Raw genomic sequence first — 22,329 nt, 5'->3', positions numbered from 1 at the left:
CACGTAACGCGTCAAGTTATCGTCACACGAAATTCAAGTTAATTAACGAATCTTCAGCGATACGGTGAATTTTTTTATTTCGTTTTATTTATTTGTTTGTTTATTCGTGTTTACTTCTTTTTGCCTCGTATGCGATTGAACATTTTTATAAGCGAGACGAAGAGAACGAAGGAGAAAAAGAAAGAGAACCTGTAATCGTTTGATTGAGTTATTAACGTCCGTATGTTTAATAATAATTTAATATCTGTCGTCTGACTCGAGACGAGCAAATCAGATACAACGTATTATTAATACCTTCGCTTTATTAAAAATTGATTAATTAGGACCGAATAATGTATCGCTTTAGCTGTGACATCAAAAAATGCGATTATGCGTTTTTTCGATTTATTTTTTTTTTCAACATTGAATAAGATTCACGAAAAATTAAGGAGCGAAAGAGATAGGGAAAATATTAGCTGGCGCACTCGATTCAAACGATGATTCCAAATACTTACATACGTAAAAAACACACACACACAAGCATCTGCATAAAAAATAAAATAGCGAATGAAAAACCGAGCATACAATGTACGTTCACCCGTCAATACTAATTCATCAGTGGTTCACGTATTTGAAATATATGGTCTGTTCCATCAATTAATTATCAGTCAACGATCAGCTGTGAAAAATTGATTTTTCTACAGTTTTGATACGTTATTGTGTGAAAATGTGGATCCGTGCGGAAAAACTCTCAGGTTTTTAAACGGGATCATCACGATAACTTTGTTTGGGAAACTTTGACATTCTATAAATTTTTTGTACAAAAAAAGAAACACCCGTTTCCTTATTTTTTATGGTGCGTCTAATAATGGATCTGATATTTCTCAAGATCAAGATTTTTTTGAACTGAAAACACATTTAGTCATATTTTTTCTCCGAGTACAAAAATATCGTAAAATTTTAAGGAAAAGGTTAAGCTGGAAAAAGTATGAAATCGATCACTGTTTTTATCGTGAACGTTGAGGTTCAAAGGTCTGAAAATTGGAGGGCTTTTTTATTTTCGTATACACGATACTTTAGCAAAATTGCAGTGAAATCAAATTTTTTGCACCAGATCATTGGCCGCTAATTGACCGAATGGACCATACATGCATATTGCGTAAATAAATTCAATGTATAGTTGTGAAGAACATGCATATGGGTGGAGCATAATAGTGCACAAAAATACCGCCTGTTAGCTCGAATTGCGAAGTAATACGCAAAGAACGAAAATAAAATAGTACAATCGTAAATAAATTTTGAAAAATAAAAATAAATCAGAGCAAAGATTTAGAGCAACTTTAAATTCATACAGGCGGATTATAAAATCGTGTATTATTCTACCGATGTATCCGTAATGTTTCGATTCTTGAATCTTATTATACCCTAATTATATACATAATAGGTATTTGGACTGATTGTAATGAAAATATCACTCTTTATTTTTTTATAACGATAGCGATATTCAATATCAGCTGTAATTCTGGATCATTGGTTTACGAACCAGATCGCTTCACCTAACAGGTGGTATGAGATTGAATAATATATGAGGCATTCTGAATCAAATGACGGAGTTATGGGCCTGATGCCATATATATCAGATCTTGATGTCCAATAGATTTTGATTTTTTTTTTCGGCCCAAAATGACCTTAAATTTTGAAAAAATTTCACTCAATTTTTTAGGAGTTGCGTGAGCTCAAAAATTATAAAATCGAGGGAAAACGTGAGGAGCGCAATTTTACAAGGTTATGATTTTTTTTCAGAGAAAACGGGATAAGAACGATTAGTTTTTTTTGTTTTACCTTCCTTTGCTTTCGAAGAAAAAAAACTTTTTCACAAATACTAGTTATTTCTCTAAAGTCATAGGTCGAGAGTGTTATAAGGACAATTGATATTTATTTTTTTTTTTAATTTCTAGAATCAAAAATTGAGATAAAAAACTTTTCAGCTCAAGCATAAAAAATAAAAATAAGATTCGGAGGTCAAAACAAATATTTTCATCGCAGTTTAAGAATGGGCTGAGGATTGTTATTTTTTTTTTATTTTTTTTTAAAATTTCTATAGAAGATAAAAAAAAAGTCTAATAAAATGCCAATTCGAAGTATAACGAAAATATTTGATTTGACCTTCGAGAATAATTGTGTAAAAAAAAAAAAATTGGATCAATTTAAAATCTGTCGCTCTTTACGTCTTCCCTCAATTTTATAATTTATAAGGTACGCGCGACCTCTAACAAATGAAATAAAAATTTCGAACAATCTGAGCTGATATTTTCGGCGAAAAAACAAACCGATGACTCCGTGATTCTATTCAGAATGCCCCATGCGCGTATAATGTAAACGAGTACGTGAATGAGGACGTGCAAATGGATTTTAAATAATTAAACGTTATCTCCAGCATTTGTCTTTTTTTTTTCCTTTAACCTCATTATGAATGCGTCTAAAAATTTCAATCACCGAATCGAATACTTTGAGCCAAAAGTGCGCAGCCAGAAAAAAAAAGATCATGAATTTCACCCCAGTATGAAAAATGTAATCATCTCGATGAAAACAAATTTGTATACGATCGAGATGGAAAAGGTAACCGATTGTGTTTTTTTTTTTTTTTTTTTTCTCACATAGAATAACTTTTATGAGGGTCATAGAAATTATTATCGGTCGTCACAAATCCCGTATAGATGAAAAAAATTAATTAACAACACTAACATAAATTACAACATTTTGAATTAAATTAAAAACGCGCACTCCTTGCCCCCTCGCTTTTGGCTGAACATACATATATTTAATATACTATATATATATAATATGTAATTTATACATAGCTGCTGTTACAATGGGGAGAGAATCGCGAGAGACAGAAAAATGTAGATAATAACAATAATAATAATAATAATAATAATAATAACAACAACAACAATAACAGTAATAACGATTATAATAATGAAATAGAACAATATATAACGCGATATATTATTTCTAAAATGCGAATAACATATAACTCAGCATTTCATAATTACATACTTATAATAATACGCAGATAATCAGACGCGGGGGAGAGGATATAACAAAAATCTGTATTACGTACCTACATCTATAATACATAGTATTTAGCTACGATAACCATTATACATAAATCTTATATTTTACACGTATGTACATTGTACATACATGCATTGTATAACTAACTGCGTCAGTCCGCACAGTTGGCGCGTCTATACATATACATATATTTGATTACGATGCATATATGTATGTAGAACATGTGTGCATATAGTTTTTTAACATCAGAAATCGATCGCGAAGTGAAACAATTTTATTGACATTTTTATCCCTCCCCCCCCCCCCCCTCCCCCCTCGTAGTTTTTCTTTTCGTTTCAAATTTGTTCATTTCTCTGTCGTCCTACGGATTAAATGTGCCGCAGACGACAAGCGCAAATGAACATTGAACGTGACGTGCAGAGTGAGTATAGTTATAACGGTCTAACGGCTTAACGCGCATGCGCTAATATTCTAGAGCGCAAGCAGTTGTTTTGTCAGGCTGACCAACCGTTATAAGTTCAGATGTCAGGCCGCCGCGATCTATGTAACCTGAAAAAATGTTGGTCATCTTGAGGAAACAACCGTTTCTGTTCTAGAATCTTAGCGCATGCGCGTTAAACCGTTCACTCGTTATGATAATTCACTCTGTACGTGGTATATGTAATATTATAACATTCGTGATCGATACATATTCGTTTCTGAACAACACATGTTACATGAACGCGAGCGTTTCAATTGGTTTACACCGACGTGCCACCTCAAACTCGAATTATTTGTATACAAAAGTTTTTAAGCAAGATACAACAAAGGTAAAAGAAAACAAAAAAAAAAAGAAAAAAAAAAAACAACTGAAATCTTCTCTCCCATCGCGGTCTCGTGTAATATAGCAACAATAACAATAATAACGTAATAAATAATATTACAAAACCAACAATACTAACCACTGATAACGATAATTATAACAACAATAACGATAACGCATTAATAATTATTGTTAAAACAATATCACCATTATAGTTACGCAGTAGGAGGGTACAGAAATAATATCAGTTCACATGAAAGCGAATCTACTCTTATATGTGTGTATATAGGTACTATATGCAATGAATTCAATAGCAATAATGTATGATAAAAAAAAAAACAAAAAAACTAAAAAAAAAAAAAAAGACAACAGATATTAACAGAAAAAACTATCAGTCACAATCAGAGGAAAAAGAAGAGAAATGAATCTAGCATGTGAAGAGAAATCGGAACTCGTTATTATATAGAATTTGCGTTATAGATATACAGGGTGTAACAATGTTGCCAATTGCGGGAAATATTAATGTTTTCGTCTCAATTAGCGAAACCGGACGAACGTGAAAAGAGATGAAAAAAAAACAAAGGTCGGTTTTTGCAAAAAAAAAAAAGTATGTAAGTTAGTCGTTTGCGAAATTTGTGCGGATCCGCGGTAATGCGTTGGAAATATGATCCAATTGTAAAGCTAACTAACCAGCTGCCTATGAATTGTATGCGTTTTTTGAGAAAACGGACATTCCAATAAATTTTTTCTTGTTTTTGTTAGTTTTGCGTTTTTCCAGTTTTGCTTATCCAGACGAACTCGGCACCGTATCCCAGAATTGGTAATTTTTTTAACACCCTGTATATACATATACATACAGCTTTATATAAGCGTAGGTTATGTATTGTACGTATAAATAGACAATTGCTGTAATTCAATTTCACGGCTCTGTTAACAATAATCCTGTAATTGAGACTACACACAATATAGTTATATGTATATTATACTGAATTGAATATATAATAATGAAATATAGGGTATAATGTGTACAGTGCTCAGATGTGTGACGAAAATGTCGCGAGAGATATTTATACTAGTATTTTAATAGTTTATTAGGATAGGGTATATAATGATGCATTATATACATATACATATATCGCAAGTCGCAAAACTATAAATTATACAATAATTAAATATATTCATATACATAGTAGAGCTATAAATAAATGAAAAGTGTATTATATACATATATAGGTGAAGAGTGAGAAAAGCAATTATATATAAATATTTAATCACGACGACGTTTTGTAAATAATAATAATAATAATATTAATAGTAATAACACTAATACGGCAAGTACGTATATTTGATACATGTATATATATATATACATAGGTATATTAACATATTACACCGAAACGTAGAAATAAATTATTACAATACAATATACCATGATAAACGCGCATGAATACCATACACGTATAATGCCGAATACAAATATTGTATATTACAATATTGTCACACCATGCTGCGTGCATGATTAACAAATAAGTGAATAACGAGGAGACAAATAATTGATCTATGATATATATGATATAAATATATATATTATATACTGTGAAGGACGACGAATATTATAATGAGAGAAAAAGATGACGAGAAGTGGAAAGAAATTAATCAGGCATCACTGCAGAACGGGCATTCGTGGTCAATTGTGTAAGATCGTAAAAATGATCGTCCCCAAGGCAATGATTCTTTACAACAGTTTACTTTCGTTGTAACGTTGTTTGCTGGGTGGTAGGTAATAGAACTCTAAGAAATCTGGTAGCGTAATTGTGGCGAGAGTAAACAGCAAAATTTAACAGGCTGAATGATCGACTGCGCACGCGCAAAACAATTGAACTCTATTGGTCGGCGAGATCGTACCGCGGCAATATTATTGGCCGCATGACAAGTGAGTCAACTCGCTCGAAACGTGACACGAGGTGCGAAACTCGACCGCACTGAGAGAAATTTTTAGTTCCGGTTAACGCTCAGTACTTGATTATTTTCATTTTTTACCACAATCGAAAAATAGAATTCTGGGTAGAAAATGAAAATTAGTTTTCTAGATGTTGCCGGAAAGTCTAGTATCCGTTACTATTCTTTCTCATTACGATCACTGTTACTATATTTTATTGCAACTGTTGCGAAAATTTAATGCTTGTGCAATAATAAATTGATGTTAAAGCCTTATTTAATTAACAAACTACAGTAAACCGAACAAACTGATATTGTTTTACAATTACCAAAAAAGGATCGACAACAGCGCAAAATGTTTACATGTATCTCGTTTTTCGTAACTCCAACAATATCCAAACATTTTTTTAACGATACCTGTTTTACTGAATTTTTCTAGTTAATATATCAAACGAAATCTTTCTCAGTGTGCGTCAAGTGGCGAACTGATTGTGAAGTAATGTAGTTACAATGACTCGTAGCTAGCATCGGTCATCGCTCGGTTGGTAATAAAAGTTTTCCAATCCTTCCCACATTACTACAACAGCTGTTTCAGATTTGCTTGTTCCAAAAAAAAAAAAAAAAAAAGAAAAGCTTCTCATCACTTACATAACCTCTTAAACTCTATATAAGGCTGCATCTTACAGCTGAATCTCAGGGTGGTCAGCCTGCGTAAAAAGACGACAAGGCTTGCGCATGCGCAGTCGGATATTCAATCTCCCATGTTAAACTATTTCTTGTCGGTATAGTAGGACAAGCTTTTGATTGGCCCGAGGATTCAGGGGAATCGGACTTATAACGAGCATGAATTACGATGTATCGTGAGATTCGTCTCGTCGTTAAGGCGCGTTCACAGAATCGTGAAAATTATTAGAACAATAATAGATAAACAACCGTGATCGGTATTTTATACAATTTTTATCATTACCACGCGGATAGTTATCACATATTCATGACGTACCTACGCGCATAGCGAAATTTCATCAAGGATCTGTTAATCCTTCAACCAATTTTTCACCCAACGCATTCACAAAACTACGTCCGCGTGTTACATAAACTCCTCGTAGGGTAATATCGAGGTGAAGGACGAATAGATTCGCACTAAATGAACGAGATTTTTCACACTTGATTTGATGGTTTTTTGTTTCTCTCTTTTTTGGTCTCGTTCGCGTATGCGTTTTTATGAAGGCAGTGGTGGGAGTTTCCGTCAAGAGATTCAAGCTTGTCAGATTTCTCAGAAAATAATTGTAACCTAACTTAAACCCAATCCAACCTTATAACCTTATTTGGTCACGGTAAATCAGACGAAACTAATTGTAAACAACCATCGCGTTAAATTAAGCGAAATTTCGGTGATGACATAACGATGCTGTAATGAAATTTGTCCCAAGTATTGGAGACCTGTAAAAATTTCCTAAAAGGAAAGATGAAATTAAAAAATAAAGAATGACGATAAATTGAAGAAACTTTGAAATCGCGTGACCAAATTTCATAATACTCAGATGACATAATCGAACAAAGTTGAACGATAAAATAGTCCTGAAAATTTTTTTTCGACTTATCAGAGTTTTGAGATAAAAATATACACGTGTGTGAGAATGTTATTTTTATACATCTCCGTAACGTAAATTCTCTATATCTGTCTGACTCAAATCGCTGCGTACTATGTACGTATATATATATATATACATACATACACACATATATACATACATATACGTGTAAATTATATACAAGTGAAAAATTTATTTCTGCTGCAGTAAAGTATGTATACCGGCAATCTCTGGCATGACTTCACGCATGCCTCTGGATATGTTATACATACCTACGTTGTATATAAGTATATTATGTATAATGTACGTGCATACCTGTCGTACACGCGTATGTTATATCTGCGAATCCGCAACGCCGCCTGGGCCAATTCGCTTCACTTTGCTACACCCAAGGTTAATGGTATAGCGACCGTAGTCAAAGACGCCAAAACGTATCTTACACGGAACGTGAACGTCTTGGTTAAACTCTTATACAAAATTTAACAATTGAACGGCATGCGATCTGGTTTTTAGACCTTTGGAATTTCGCGTCAGAAACTGAAACTTGTAAAAATCTCCGCCGCCTTTGCAGCAGAGTTGTTCAAATATTGTTTATTGCACAGGGTATGAGACGTGTTTTTAGATCGTAATTAGGTTGTAAAAATCTATTGATCAAGAGTCAATTAATATTAATTGACCGTTCAAGATAATCAGATACCGAAAATTTTCCAAAATTACTGTATATAGAAATTGTTTTTTTTTTTTTTTTATACATTTTTTAGATAAACTAACATGTAAAAAGCAATTAATTTCTCGGGAGTATCCGAGCGGAGAATTTTTTAATAATCATCTCTCACAAATCTCTCGAAAGAGCTACGAGTGTAATATGGATTCAAGGAAATAACAAAAACTCCGAGACCTTTTCCGATCTACTTGTGGCATTGGCATCCACAGAAATAACGAAATAATTAAGGGGCCATTCAACAAACGCGCTTGCTTTTTTGAATGATTTGAGAGACTCCCCAACGCCCGAAAATGATACTTCACAAATCTTGACCCTCTCCCCTCCCCCTTTGCTCTTTTTTTTTTTTTTTTTTTTTTGGACTATTGATTCATATTTCGATCTATTTTTATGATTGTTTATGATGAGACATATATTCTAGATATTCAAAATGCAAAATTTGAATAATACAGACCTCTGAAAACGAACGTATTTGTTGAATGAATTCTAACTGAATCATAATACTAAAACAAGTAGTTATCATTTGGCTGACCTCGATGACTAGCCTGAAAACTTCCCTCTGAAATGCGTTTGAAGATCAAAAAGCATTGAATCAGATATATTTTTCGTTTCAATTTTGTTATTCTGTATAATAACTTGAAAAATATTGGTTGGATCGAATCCAAAATCTAAACAGTTTTAAGTTCAAAACAAGTTCATCGATTGAGATAAAAAACATTAAACAAAAATTTGATGAGTTTAAATACGAAAGAAAAACCGTTGATCAAAAACAAATTGACAAGAATCCGTTTACTACTTATTTTCGAGTTGTGGACGGACATAAAATTGATTACACGTAAAACAAACCTCGTCCAGCTGAAAATAGTTGGGGGTGATTCTCTCAACTTCAAACCGTGGTCATCTAATATAAAATCAAATTTCCAGTTATAGGTTAATAACAATTCTTAATAAATAATAAATAATTTCCCTCGTTCTCTTTTTCTCTTTTCAAACAACATTGATGAACAGGAAGTAAAACGCTTGGACACTCGAAGATTGTCAAAGTTGTTCAGTTTTTGTATAAAGTCGATGAAACCCTTTTCGAGTTCCTAATTGATTCTTCGATAAAACAATATTTCATGGTTTCTCAAAAAACATTGACTACGTTTTTTTTTCGATTTTTTCGTACGGTATGACGGGCCGTTAAAAACGTTCCCCCCAAAATAAATTTCTCAGGATTTCTCGACGATGCCGTAAAATTTCCTGACAAAATGCACAGTCTTTCTACACCGATGTGATTACGTTTCTTTGTTTTCTTATTTCCAAGGGTTGAACGTTGGGGACGGTTTTCACCCCTTAAATGGCCGAATTGGCGGATAAAAAGAAAAAAAAATACGTGTCCAAAGTTTTTCGGAGCACCGGAACATGTTACAGAATCCAGGAAATCTGTGAGGTACACCTCGGGTACTTTTCTTGTAACTATGTCGTCTTTCACCCGCATAAGGGTCCTCAGCTCTCGAGTAGCTGCGGCGACCAATTGCGTCCGGAATATCTCACGAGAATCTCCTCGGGGTAAAAACGGCGGTCTCCATCCTCCCTCGGCAAGTCGAAACCCTTGACCTGCGCGCTTAGGGATCAGAGGGTGCGTAACGCCCTGCAGGGTTTTAAGACACGCCCACCTGCGCCGTACGTCAGGAATAATAGGCAACCCTCGGTCCTCCGATCCACCCTTAGCGACCAGGCCCTCTTCCGGTAACCAGGGCTGCGCCGAGTTACTCTACTACCCCATTTCTCGCCCCAGGTTCCGCATCGGGTCACCGGGTAACGCCATGCCACTATTACAAAGCCCAGCTTTCGATCTTGGTCTAAACGCGGCGCATGGCCAATGAGCTTTCGCTTTTTCAAGCGCGATTTGCCAAACAGGGTGCAGTCTCGATTGCCTTTTTGTTTTTTTTTTTGTTGCGAGAGATCAGGAATTAGTCGGTTATCTTGGCCTACTTACCATCGGATTTTAGGTTTCTTCGTGACATTTTATCTTGTGGCCGTACACGGAGGGAAAGGAATTCTCAAAACAATAAAATAGATTTTGTTCACTGAGAAAAAATTCATTTGTTACAGTAACAAGTAAAATTCAGTAAAACATGTGTCGATAAAAGAACTGTTTGAATATTGTTGGGATTACGTAAAATGGGGTAATCGTAACCATTTTACGCTATTGTCGATCTTAAATAAGGCTTTGAGGTCAATTTATTGTTGCACAAGCATTAAATTTTTGCAACAGTTACGAGAAAATATGGTAACAGTGATGGCGATAAGAAAGGATAGTAACGGATACTAGAACTTCTGGTAACAGCTACGAAACTAATTTTCATTTGGAACTAAAAATTTCTCTCAGTGTGGAAATCCATTCGCTTCAATCTAGTTCCCTTCTTTGTTCCAAATACTATGACTTGAATTCAGCAATTACGATTTAGTTATTTTGTCAAAATGATTTAGTCAAGCGAATTCCTTGATTCAATAAAATGTCTTAAATGCGCCTTTCCTATCGCGATCGAGTGCAGTATTGATTCAAGTGAATCTTTTCATGTGTTTCCGAAATTGATTCAATTAAATATCATTTCGTTTCAAGTTTATATGTTGCACCTTGAAGTCGCATGTTTGTTGACAGAAACAATTAGGTACTTCCAATCAAATAAGTACACGAATCTATTCAACACAATATTTACATCGATCGAATGTCATGCTTTGTTGATTTAAGTCGAGCTTGTTTGGCGTGACTGGTTGAATCAGTTGCACTGATTTGTTCAGGATTTAAAAGAAACACGACATGCTTTGAAACAAATGGAGAATACATTCGTCTTAAACATTACTATGATAGTACCATAAACGGCCGCTAGGCGGCGAACTTTCTCGCTAGAAAAGTAGCTTAAGCGATAGTTATAAAACCGGGTAGCCGGCTAAGGAGTCAGTTACGGATGGCTTGAGACAAAGTTGTCAACAGACACATGTAACCATCAAAGAAAGTATAATATCTAGGTTCGAGTGATGGAAATTGACATTAACTACAAATAAGCAGAGACTTTTGACACATGTTTAATTTATATTTGTACACATACAACAATAATTTTTTTCGGATTTTAACCATGAAATATCGAGTAAATCACACAAAATTTTTGAGTCAACAGAATTATGAATGATAACATTCGAAGAATATTACGTTTCGTGCGCTCGAATAACTATAATTTTCAGTCAATGCAAAGAATCTTTGAAGCAACAAATTTCATTACCTCTTTCAACCATTTAACTTTTGACTGAACTAAACATGAATCAGACTATGCTCAATTTGTTGTGATAAAATAATTTCATATTTTTGTAATCAAACGATTACGGCGCGTTCAATCAAATTTTCAGTCATTCCAATCTCACAGCTACTTGATACAATATTCACATTATCTTCGTTGTCAACTTGTTCTTATTGAAACTAGTCAACGAGAATTTTGGCATCACTTTTATCAAAAGTGTGAAACAATATCCTTGGAAGAGATTCCTTGAGAAAATATCGATACCTCTTATTAATTTTTAAGCTAGAAGAATCTTCATAAAAATACAACGGTATAAAACATTCAAATTACAAACAAAAGCTTAGATTCGAATGCCTCGTTACAAATCGCTTAAAAATCTTTAAAAACAACGTCAACTCGTTCGATTTCACTTTACGACGGCTCATTTTATTCACTAGACTATCGGCTGCATTTGCGCAACAAAGAAACCGATCGTTATCTTTCAAGAGGACAAATTGTCCGTATATCTCTCTAAAATTTCTAAGCCGAAAAAATACGCGTGAATCCGCATTAAATAACCTTCAGGCCTGTCGAATTCCTGGATTATTATGTAATACTTTATACTTTTTCCCGTTATCTTTATACTTTTCCGCAGTAGAATGAACAGATCTAATTAATCCCGCAGTCAAGTACGTTGCACTCGTTTGAAGCGTCGTTAAAAACATGTGCAAAGTGAAAAATTGACCGGTTGTAAAATATGGCAAATCGTGATCACCGATCGGTCGTGTCATCAGAATTCAATATGCACAGACGGGCGTTATACATAGTCGCTGCATATATCATGCACGATGTATAGACGATGTTCCTGCAAAATAACTGACCGTTATTCGCCCCTCCCGATCGTGATGTACCTGCAACTGCGACACTCTATATTATTTCGTTTTCAACGCAAATGATAGTATTATGAAAATTCCATGTACATAAGATTCGACGCTGGCTGCACAGTCGTGACAATGCCAATGCACTGTGCATTCGTTGCATGTATACATGTATACCGTATTATATCTCGGTGATATTTACGCGATTGATTCTAAATTTAGATTTTCTCCAAGTAATATCTGCAGGAATATCGTCTCTCTACCCGCGTTATTCGCATTCCTGTTAAACCGTACGTATAACGCTACGAGAATTACGAACGAGTCGTCGTCTACGATGCTTTTTATCTCCTCAAAAACATGATTACACTGAGAAAAAATGTCATTCGTTACGGGAACTAGAAAAATTGAGTTAAACAGGTATCGTTAAAAAAAACTGTTTGATTATTGTTGGAATTACGAAAAACGAGGTACGCGTAATCATTTTGCGCTATCGTCGATCCTTTTTTGCTTATTGCAACGCGAAATCAGTCTGTGAGGTTTACTCTGCTTTTTTAGTCTTTAACGTCAATTTATCGTTGCACGAGCATTAAATTTTCGCAACAATTGCAAGAAAATATGGTAACAGCGATCGTAGTGAGAAAGAATAGAAACGGATACTGGACTTTCCGGCAACAGCTAGAGAACTAATTTTCATTTTCTACCTAGAACTACATTTTTCGATTCTGGTAAAAAATGGTAACCGGAAATAAAAATTTCTCTCAGTGTATAAAATACCGTAAAGACAATTATCCAAGATCGCGACAATTTGAACTGAAAATGTATTTTCTTTTCTACACATTGCGTTGCATTTTGTCCAAACCAAATTGCAGCGCCTCTATTCTGTATTTTTCAATCAAACATTTTTCAATTTTGGTGGAATCTATTCGTCCGAATCTAGCGAGCTGATTTTAATTTCTACGATAATATGTAGATCGAATTAGAATTTTAGAAAAGGAACAAAACAATCGGAATAAATATAAAAATAGAGATTCAAACTTGACGTGTTTTGATACAAATATTTTACATCATCGTTTACATTGCCTACAATACATTTAAATAAAATACCATACAACAAACACCAGGCAGAAAAAAAAAAAAACACGAACACAGCCATGTTTAATATTACATGAAGTAATCAATATGAAATATCTAAGTACTTGCCCACGTATATAATATACCTAATATTATACGGAAACGCAATAATAATAATAAAAACAACATCTTTTGCAATTGCTGGTGACAGATATCAGACCTTATATCGTACACACAACAATACCTTATATAGTACGTACGTAGGATAATAGTATAATTTTCATGTACAGGTATAACGAGGGATTGATTGATGGTTCGATTACTCTCTACTCATTCATTTCACGTTCACGCCTCACGTCATCATTATTCTATAGCCGTTATTATAAACCTATATGCAATATAATACAGCGCGGTTTTAATAGCGAGCTGACATAAACTTGACGGGAATTTTTTTGCACGAGGTATTTAATCACCGCGTTAATCCCTGAACTCCCCCACGTATTACAAACGATGTATTGCCACTGTCGTTTTGTGAAAGAATTAAAAAGGAGTAAGCAATTATAACGCACTAGACTAAACGTTGCAGTTAGAGTTGATGGTGCTTAATTCTACCAGACAACACATCTCACGGACGTTCGGAAGACTTGAGAGTTGCTGATTTTCTACAATTAACCGATCGATTCGGATTGTGAAAAACTTCAACTGTGATCCGCGCAACAGTTTTTTTTTTTTTTTTAATTCTTTTTTACAACGCAGCTTAAGTTTATCGTTAATGACCTGTTACACTGCAGTACGTCTACCTATATCACAGGCTTTTTCATTAACCGATCAGCTGAAGAAAAAAAAAAACAGCAGTAGACAATTCAAAGAGAATATTTACGAGAAAATGAATTGCTCTTGATATGAAAATTGGACAGCTTTTACATTGCGTGCTGCTTTAGAGAGATCAGATAAAGTTTTTGCGTTATAAATTGAACACTGACTTTTTAATGATGAAGAAGTTTTACCATTGTCTGTAAAATACGGTGTGCTTATCAACTCTATCGTTCGTAACCGCCGACTTTGAACCTTGGTTTAGCGATTTTCTGACGGAAAAATAGCAGCGCTGCATTCTAAAAATCCAAGGCACGATCGTAAAAATATATGTTGCACGAGTGGCTATATAAATGCGATCTGCAAGTGTCGTCTAAACGATCGTGCAAAATCAGCATCACTTGAAAAAATTCATCGGAACGCATCGCAATAACGCTTTGCAGGGTAAAAAAATAAGTATAAAATAAACATAACGTATGTTATACGTTACAATTAGTATAAGAATGCGTGATAAAGTTTAGCTTATCGCTTTGTGTTATCGCTAACGACGAAACAAATAAGGAAAAGAGAGACAGAGAGAGAGAGAATTAAAAAAAAAAATCAACAAGTTTCATCGGTAACGCGGAAAGACCGAAAGTATACCAGGGCAAATTCACTGTAAATTATACGAGGATTAGAACGCGTGCTGTAACAGCTGATGATATAACCGAAAGAAAGAAAGTTTTAAGAGAGAGTTGTGGAAAAAAAATTAACGAACAAATAAATTTAACATAGAGGAAAACCACGTGGTTTCCAAGGTCGACGCACCTACGCAGCCGGGAGTCGCGATGACATAAGGTATTAAGTGACCGGAGCAGGAGCGATCGCTAAACGCGAAAGGCGAGGCGCGAAGCTTTGAATTCTTCTGCAGTTCGAACGCGACCTTGCGGGTCCTAGATATTCCGGATCGCTGGCAGTGTAGAGGAGTGTAGGACATACGCATAAAATCGCGCGTCACGTGACACTTGGTGAACTAAAAATAGCAAAGGCCCGCCGAACGAGATGTGACTATTACGACCGTCGCGTTTGATCTGTCGTGTCGCCAGAGAGAGAGAGAGAGGGAGAGAGAGAGAGAGAGAGAGAGGGGGGGGGGAGGGAGAGAGAGAGAGTGGGGGGGGGAGTAAATACCCGATTTCGCACACGTATAACGCCGTGTCACCTGTACACAAACACCTTGTGACGTGAATGAAAATTCGTCGAGAGGACCGGCTTCAGTTCCATTCGGCAAATCCGGCGTATTCCCCACGAATTTCATCATTCTGGATAAGAAATTAATTTTTTTTTTTTTTTCAAATTTATTTATTTAACAATAATTGACAGCCTGTCGCGGCTCCACCCGTTAATATTTTCAAATGACTCTTGCGGCAGAACTACCAGACTTATGCTCTGGCGGTATTTATTGTAGAGATCGTCGAGACCTTGAAAACTCTTGAACATATAACTTGCCTCTATCTGTAAGAGTTTGGTCAGCGTTCGCATAAGTGCCTGATCCCGTTTCGACTTGTCTTATGAATATCGTTATATCTCCGAAACTGTTGATCTCGTTGTAACGAAGTACAGCCTAAGTACTGCCCGAATGTTTTACCTGTTCATAGAAAAAAGAATAATCAAAATCGGTTCGGTAGTTTTCGAGTTATAAGCGAATATACGGACAGAGAGAGATTTTCAGTGTTTACGTATACCTAGAGATTTTAGTGAAAGGACTTTTACTCCTCGCGCGAGCGATTCAACTCGCTTGTTTTTCATTGGCCGACAACTTTTCTCCGAACCTGAAACAAACCTTTCACGATCACAACAAGTTCCCTAGAATCGGTTAACAAGTGACAGTCAACCCTAACCTCTTGAATATTAACAATGCTAGTAACTTTTTTTTACAAAGTTGGTTACGCCTATGAACTAAACGAGTTGCAATTGTCGAGCAAAATCCTTTCAATAGAAACTCGTGGTGTATAATATGTAGAGGAGATGCCGAACGGTACTCGCAGTTTGAATTGAAAGTTAGAAGATGAGGAAAAACTGTGGGAAAAATCTTTAGTGATGTCATTTGCGTCAGTGATGATGTGATCGGTGATTTTGAAACGACATACCTCCACGCTCAGAATTCCTGAACTCTGGGGTGTTTTTCAAACAGCTGTTTGTATTTTCATCCATCATTATTCCGCACGTCACAACTGTACCATAACGTAAGATTTGTTTAATGCAAGCAAAATAAGTCCATAAACATCAATCGTTATAAAATTTCTCATTGTAAAATCTTCATCAAATTATTAATATCTTTGCCTGTGTTACTCGAATTAATCCAGATTCGTTTTTGTTACACAGTAAGGTCGTTGTTTTATTTATCTTTACCATAATTGGCGCTAATGGGATTGCCGTAGATTTTTTGAACGGCTTTTTAAACGATTGGACCGTGGATGGAATTGGTCCTCAACGATCTACTGACTTTCGCAAACTTATTTCTTTCTTTTTCGAAACTTTAGCCAATTTCTGCAACCTTAGACCTAATGAATTGTGTTATTATCATTACACGGTTTTTTTCCTCTAACGTTGTCGAAGAATTAAAATTTCTCTGACCGCAGTTTTGACTTGGAATACGAATTTGTTTTTCCCTATTTCTCAAGATTCGTACCCTCCTGCTGCGAATTATCTAGAAACCAAAACAGCAAGTTTGAGAGGCGTGCAAAAATTTCAAGTCAATTGATATTGAATTTGTATGATATACGTTGTACGTAACGTAAAAGAAGTATCTATTTCTCAACAATACTTCAACAGAGAGAGAGAAAGACACTCGCTATACACGGGTATAGATACACTTACCTATATAATAGTGTAATGTATCATAGAGACGCACTTGCACAGAATTTAATCATTGAATTGCGGCCAATATTCGGCAGCCTGTTTAAACACGTTGGGTGAGGAAGCGATTTTGATGCACTTCATTGATACACGTAATAATTGGGGGGGGGGGAGGAAACGGCAGAAATAAAATTAACCGGCTACAGACTGTAAGGATCATATTCATGCGGTTATATTTTCGAAATATGCGAAATATGCGAGTCGTCTTGCCACGTGTGATATGTTATTATACCTATATATGTAGACAAATATATACACATGTATCGAGATATGTATGCAAAGAATGAAAATAGGGAAAGAGTTGATTTTGAACTTGCGAAAAGTTGAGGGGAGATTTTCCGAGGGTGGCGTAAAATCGACATCGAGATGATTCTCTAAATTGATATCATTTCACAATCATTTCATATAAAATTGTATACGTAAGGATGGAAAATTAACTCCCCGAAACTTGTCGACCGATGGTTTAGTTTCATCTGCGAGGTTTCAGTTTATTTGTTACTATAACTTTAAGTTGTATAATTCATATTGTGTTTCGGTTCTTAGAAGAACGAATGCATATCATAGTTGTAATATAACAATTTGTCGAATAAAAAATGCAAACTGTTTGTGTTAACTCCGTTTGTGTGTCTCTTCATCAGTCATTCAACCGATCACCCATCTGTATTTAATTACGTCGAGAATGTATCGCTATTATACGGTTTGGTCAGAGGAGAATGGAAGTAGAGGCTTAAAAAATGCAACTAAATTAGCTTACAGTCGTGCTGAATACTGTCGAAAATCATTCCTGAACATGTTCCCTTAAAAAAAAAAACGAGCTAATTTTCATTTATAACGACCATTTATTTATATCATTGAAGTGACAATATTATTCGCCAATTGATTTAAAGCCAAAAGTGTAAAATTTGTCCAACATTTATGAACCATAGTATAAAATTTCATTCGTGAATAAATTATCAATAAATGATCTAAAATGAATTTTTGATACCAATTAAGAGCGGTTTTCTGTCTCATCGATATACCAAATGTTTTATATTACTCATATTTCAACGCGCTAGTAAATATTAGGCAAACGTCTCGAATTATTTTGCACTCTTTCGGTTGATAAAAAAAAAAAAATATATGGTCAAGCTCAGTGGAAAAATAAGTGTAAACTAAAATCAATTGGTTCGATATTACCTTATGAAAACAGCAAGACACGTACAACAGAATGAATTTTGGATTTTTCTTCAGTAGATAATTGACTGGAAATTGAACAGAAAAATTTGAACTTTTTCTACAACTCCCAGTGTAGGCATAATTCGTGAAAACTATATTTCGTAATCATACGATGAAACCCTGTGAGGATTTGATTTATTTACATTCACGTTGACGACGATAGGAAAAAATGTGTACAAAGTCAAGACGCAACATGAAAATGAAATGAGAACTTTTATAACTTACATACATCCTCTGAATGACGTTTAGAATGTTATTTTATTCAAGATAGGTACACATGTATCGACTCTATCCGATGCAGGATCTTATCGCGATCATGACAGATAAGTGCAAAAGTGCTCAAGTCGAGTGTGGCGGATTGCTTAAAGAAATACAGAGCCACACATGCTGGAATACTATCGCGTCTTTTTCGTATTCCAATATGAATTTCACAGGTTTCATCTTTAGCCCAAATAACGTCTAATTAATAATTCGCCGCCACCGTGAAAGCAATTATTCGATACAACAGTGAGAAAAATTGACTCGATTCAAGGTTTTCGTCATCGAACTTTATTCACAAGTTCTTCTCGCGGATTTTTTTCACTACCGTATCGCAATCACGATATTATCCGCAGACCAATTTCTCAGTGGCACATTTATCTTTCACGCGCTGGTAAATCTTGGATACAACGATATTATGATCAGTGTTGACGAAGAACTTTCAATCGGGGAAAGTTTGTGTCAGCTGAGCGTAAAGTGAGTCCTGAATTATCGGTACAAGAATTTTGTTTAAACGTTTCGAGTCGCTATATAGATACTGGAATAGACAAACAGCATTTGAATAACCATGTGGTCATACTCTTTTTCTAAATGTCCCTGTGCAATTTTCCTCAGTTTTTTATAACATGATAATAATTGACGATTTAAACGGAAAAGAAGATTAAAAGGAATTACAATTATTGAAGGTGTGCTAGATAGATCCGAAAAAAAGACATTTTTTTCACGTTAGCTAAAAAGGTGAAATACTTTCGAAAATTACGAGTATACGAACAGCAGTAAAACAAGATAAACACATACATTTCAATAACTATGTAATCATATTTTTTTCTTCACTGCCCCATTTTGAACCGGTCTTCCCAAAATTCTTCTGACTGACAATCGATATGACAGAATTCATTGGCCAACAGAAATTTTTATCATCCAGAATTTCGATCAGCACACGAATAATAACGAAAAGCCATGTATCTACAGAGAGTATCAGAATAATTCTGTAAAACGACCGCAGTTTCGATCTTTTCAGAAATACCCTAATGATATTGAGTCTGTACTGAGTAAAAGGATTGGTTAGGTCAACTAAATCCACCAGCACAGACCGCTAAGTGAGAAATTCAATCACAGCAATTGAACACCCTTTGATTCAATCATTGACTCAATTGAGTCAAGCGATATTCAACTTCAGTGAGTAAATTTCTTTATTTCTGACTCAAACATGTTCACTTTTTTGACCTGAAGATCGGGATAAAATATTATGGTGTATTATTCCCTCTTTACTTTTTTTCCTCGTCTGTGAGAAAAAAGTAGCACTTTACTCCCGCATTCACGGAAAATATAGGAAATTAATTTTTCAGTTTTTCTGGTTTTCTCTCCGTTTCCATTTTGTCCTACATCTCTCTGTATTATTATAAACTTTCGATAATATTTTAGTTTTCAGACTCGTAGATCACACTTATACATGAAAGGAAATCACTTTTAAATCAATAATGCGACCAGAATTGAGTCCGGAATAAAGTCCTATATGTAACACAGGAATAAAAGTCGATCATTCCCTTGTTACATAATGTACGGTATTTACAACAGGTTTTTTCTCCCACCGTAGACTCGAGATCATTACCATATTTTCGAATTTCTACTTGACAGAATCGCACTTGTGTTACAGTATACGATTGATTAAACGATAAACTGACGATAACTAGATGAACAAATAATTATCTTCAGTGATTGAATTTCTTATGTAGCGTCCGGCGTTGGCAAATTCAGTTGACAATAGGGTCGTCCTTGAAAAGGGCATTTTTGAATTTTGACTAGTTCGCCCCTAAAATCAGCTCCAAACAATTCAAAAATAATTCCCTAATTTTTTCAGATTTTTATCTCAAATCTATTCCGTGCCCGGAAGAACGTAGATTTCCCCACTCGACCCTTTCAGGGGCACATCAAATCTACCCAACGGATTCAGATGAAATATGGTACCGACAGAAAGGTTTTTTTGGTCGCTATTTACGAATCTAAAGGTAAAAATTTGAAAATTCGAAGTAGTGGATCCAATATGATAAACCAAAACTCCAAAAGTCACTCGATATTGCCATGTTGGTCCCACCATTTAAAATTTTGTAATTTCGAGTTCAGATTCGTAATCAGCGACGTAAGAAACCCCTCTGTATCAAATTTCATCCAAATTCGTGAGGTAGATTTGATGTGCCTCTAAAAGGGTTGAATAAAATCAACCCTCTTGGGGGCACGGGTTAGAATTGAGATGAAAATCCGAAAAAATGATGGAATTATTTTTGAATCATCTGGCATCGATTTGGAGGGCGAACGGGTCGAAATTCAAAAATGACCTTTCGAGGAACCACCCTGCTCGACATTATAGATTTTTTTCTCCAATTGTGGTTCCACGTCGCGCCGCAACGTCCAACCTGACCGTTGTCTTTTTCCAACAGGTATCACTGGCCCTGGGTTTGGAGGTCGGAGGATGGGGTGCGTTGATGGAGAGGTCGTCGAGCGCCGCCCACGGCTCGCTGTTTCCGTCCGGTGGGTTGGCAAGCCTGGCGCGTCGGTGCGGCGTCTGCCTGGCGGCGTTTCCATCCGCGTGGCTGTTGGAGCGTCACGCGTTGCTGCAGCACGCGGGCCACCCTTCCGACGACAAACCGTTCACCTGCGAGCAGTGCGGCCAACGTTACCGATACAGATCGGCGTACGTGAAGCACCGTGAGCAGAACCACCGCGCGCGCCTCCCAGCGGACAAACTCTTCACCTGCGACGTATGCGGCATGCAATTCCGGTACCTCAAGTCCTTCAAGAAGCACCGACTGAACCACGCCTTGGAACGCCTCCACCGGGTCCCCGAGTCCCTGCAGCCGGGGCCCGCGGAGCGTAGTGACCAAGTTTCGAGCACCGGAGAGCCGTCCCAGATGGAGACGACCAGCGAACCGAGCCTCCCGGACGCCGAGGATCGCGTTCAGGTTGCCTCACCCGAGGCTCCCAGGGAGGAAACGACCTCCGAGACCACCAGCGTTCAGGAGAGCCTCCAGGAGCCCGGGGCTCCGGTCGACGTCGACGTCGCCGTCGGTCCCAGGGGCGGCGGGGGCAGCGAAGTTGGAGAGACCGAGGACGCCGGGCTGCAGGACGAAGAACGTGGTGAGCCCGCGGACACGATGCTGGGCCTCCTCAGAGGCCACGATTCCGAGAGACGGGAGCGCCGGTTCGCATGTCCGTTTTGCGGCAAGTGCGTAAGGTCGAAGGAGAACCTTAAGCTCCACGTACGCAAGCACACGGGCGAAAGGCCCTTCGTTTGTCTATTTTGCGGGCGAGCCTTCGGCGGGAAGAGCGACCTCACAAGACACCTTCGCATCCACACCGGCGAACGACCCTACCACTGTGAAATGTGCGGCAAGTGCTTCGCAAGGGCTGATTACCTATCGAAGCACCTCACCACCCACATCCATCAGCGTTAAACGCTTCGAGGGTGTCTTTTCAATCTGCGAATCGCATGGTCCGCTCCTTTTTTTCATCCACACCGCGCGGTCGTTGATCGATTTTTCATTTACGATCCTCAGGACGGAAGTTGTTTTACTTTTCTTTTTTTTTTTTTTTGCAATCGGAGGCTTTCCTCTGGAATAAGGGGGATGGTGTGGCATCGCGTTCGCGAACTGCTGTTGGTACGCGTTGATCGGATTTCGCATTGTGATTATATTTATAGGAAGGATTGAAAAATTAGTCGACGTTGATGTTCTCTTCTCCGAGCATGCCAATAGTCAATGAATGTTATATTGACGAGTGTGTCTCTGGAGATGGTAAATAAGCGTACGACGAAGAAGAAAGAGAATGAAGA

General features: G+C 36.6%; 1 protein-coding gene across 1 annotated transcript in view; it reads left to right on the top strand.

Moving 5' to 3' along the window:
- The window catches only part of LOC124304032 (protein bric-a-brac 1-like), a 74,519-nt gene extending 52,467 nt beyond the window's left edge, over nucleotides 1-22,052 (top strand). Inside the window, exon 4 of the mRNA XM_046761968.1 lies at nucleotides 20,939-22,052. Within this exon, the coding sequence (XP_046617924.1) occupies nucleotides 20,939-21,952 (1,014 nt within the window). The 3' untranslated portion in view covers nucleotides 21,953-22,052. The remainder of the gene's footprint in view (nucleotides 1-20,938) is intronic.
- The last annotated feature ends 277 nt before the right edge of the window (nucleotides 22,053-22,329 follow it).

The sequence above is a fragment of the Neodiprion virginianus genome, chromosome 4 (assembly GCF_021901495.1).
Source record: "Neodiprion virginianus isolate iyNeoVirg1 chromosome 4, iyNeoVirg1.1, whole genome shotgun sequence".
NCBI classification, from domain to species: domain Eukaryota; kingdom Metazoa; phylum Arthropoda; class Insecta; order Hymenoptera; family Diprionidae; genus Neodiprion; species Neodiprion virginianus.
The sequence above is the reverse complement of the archived record's forward strand: the minus strand, read 5'-3'. Positions and strand labels throughout refer to the sequence as shown.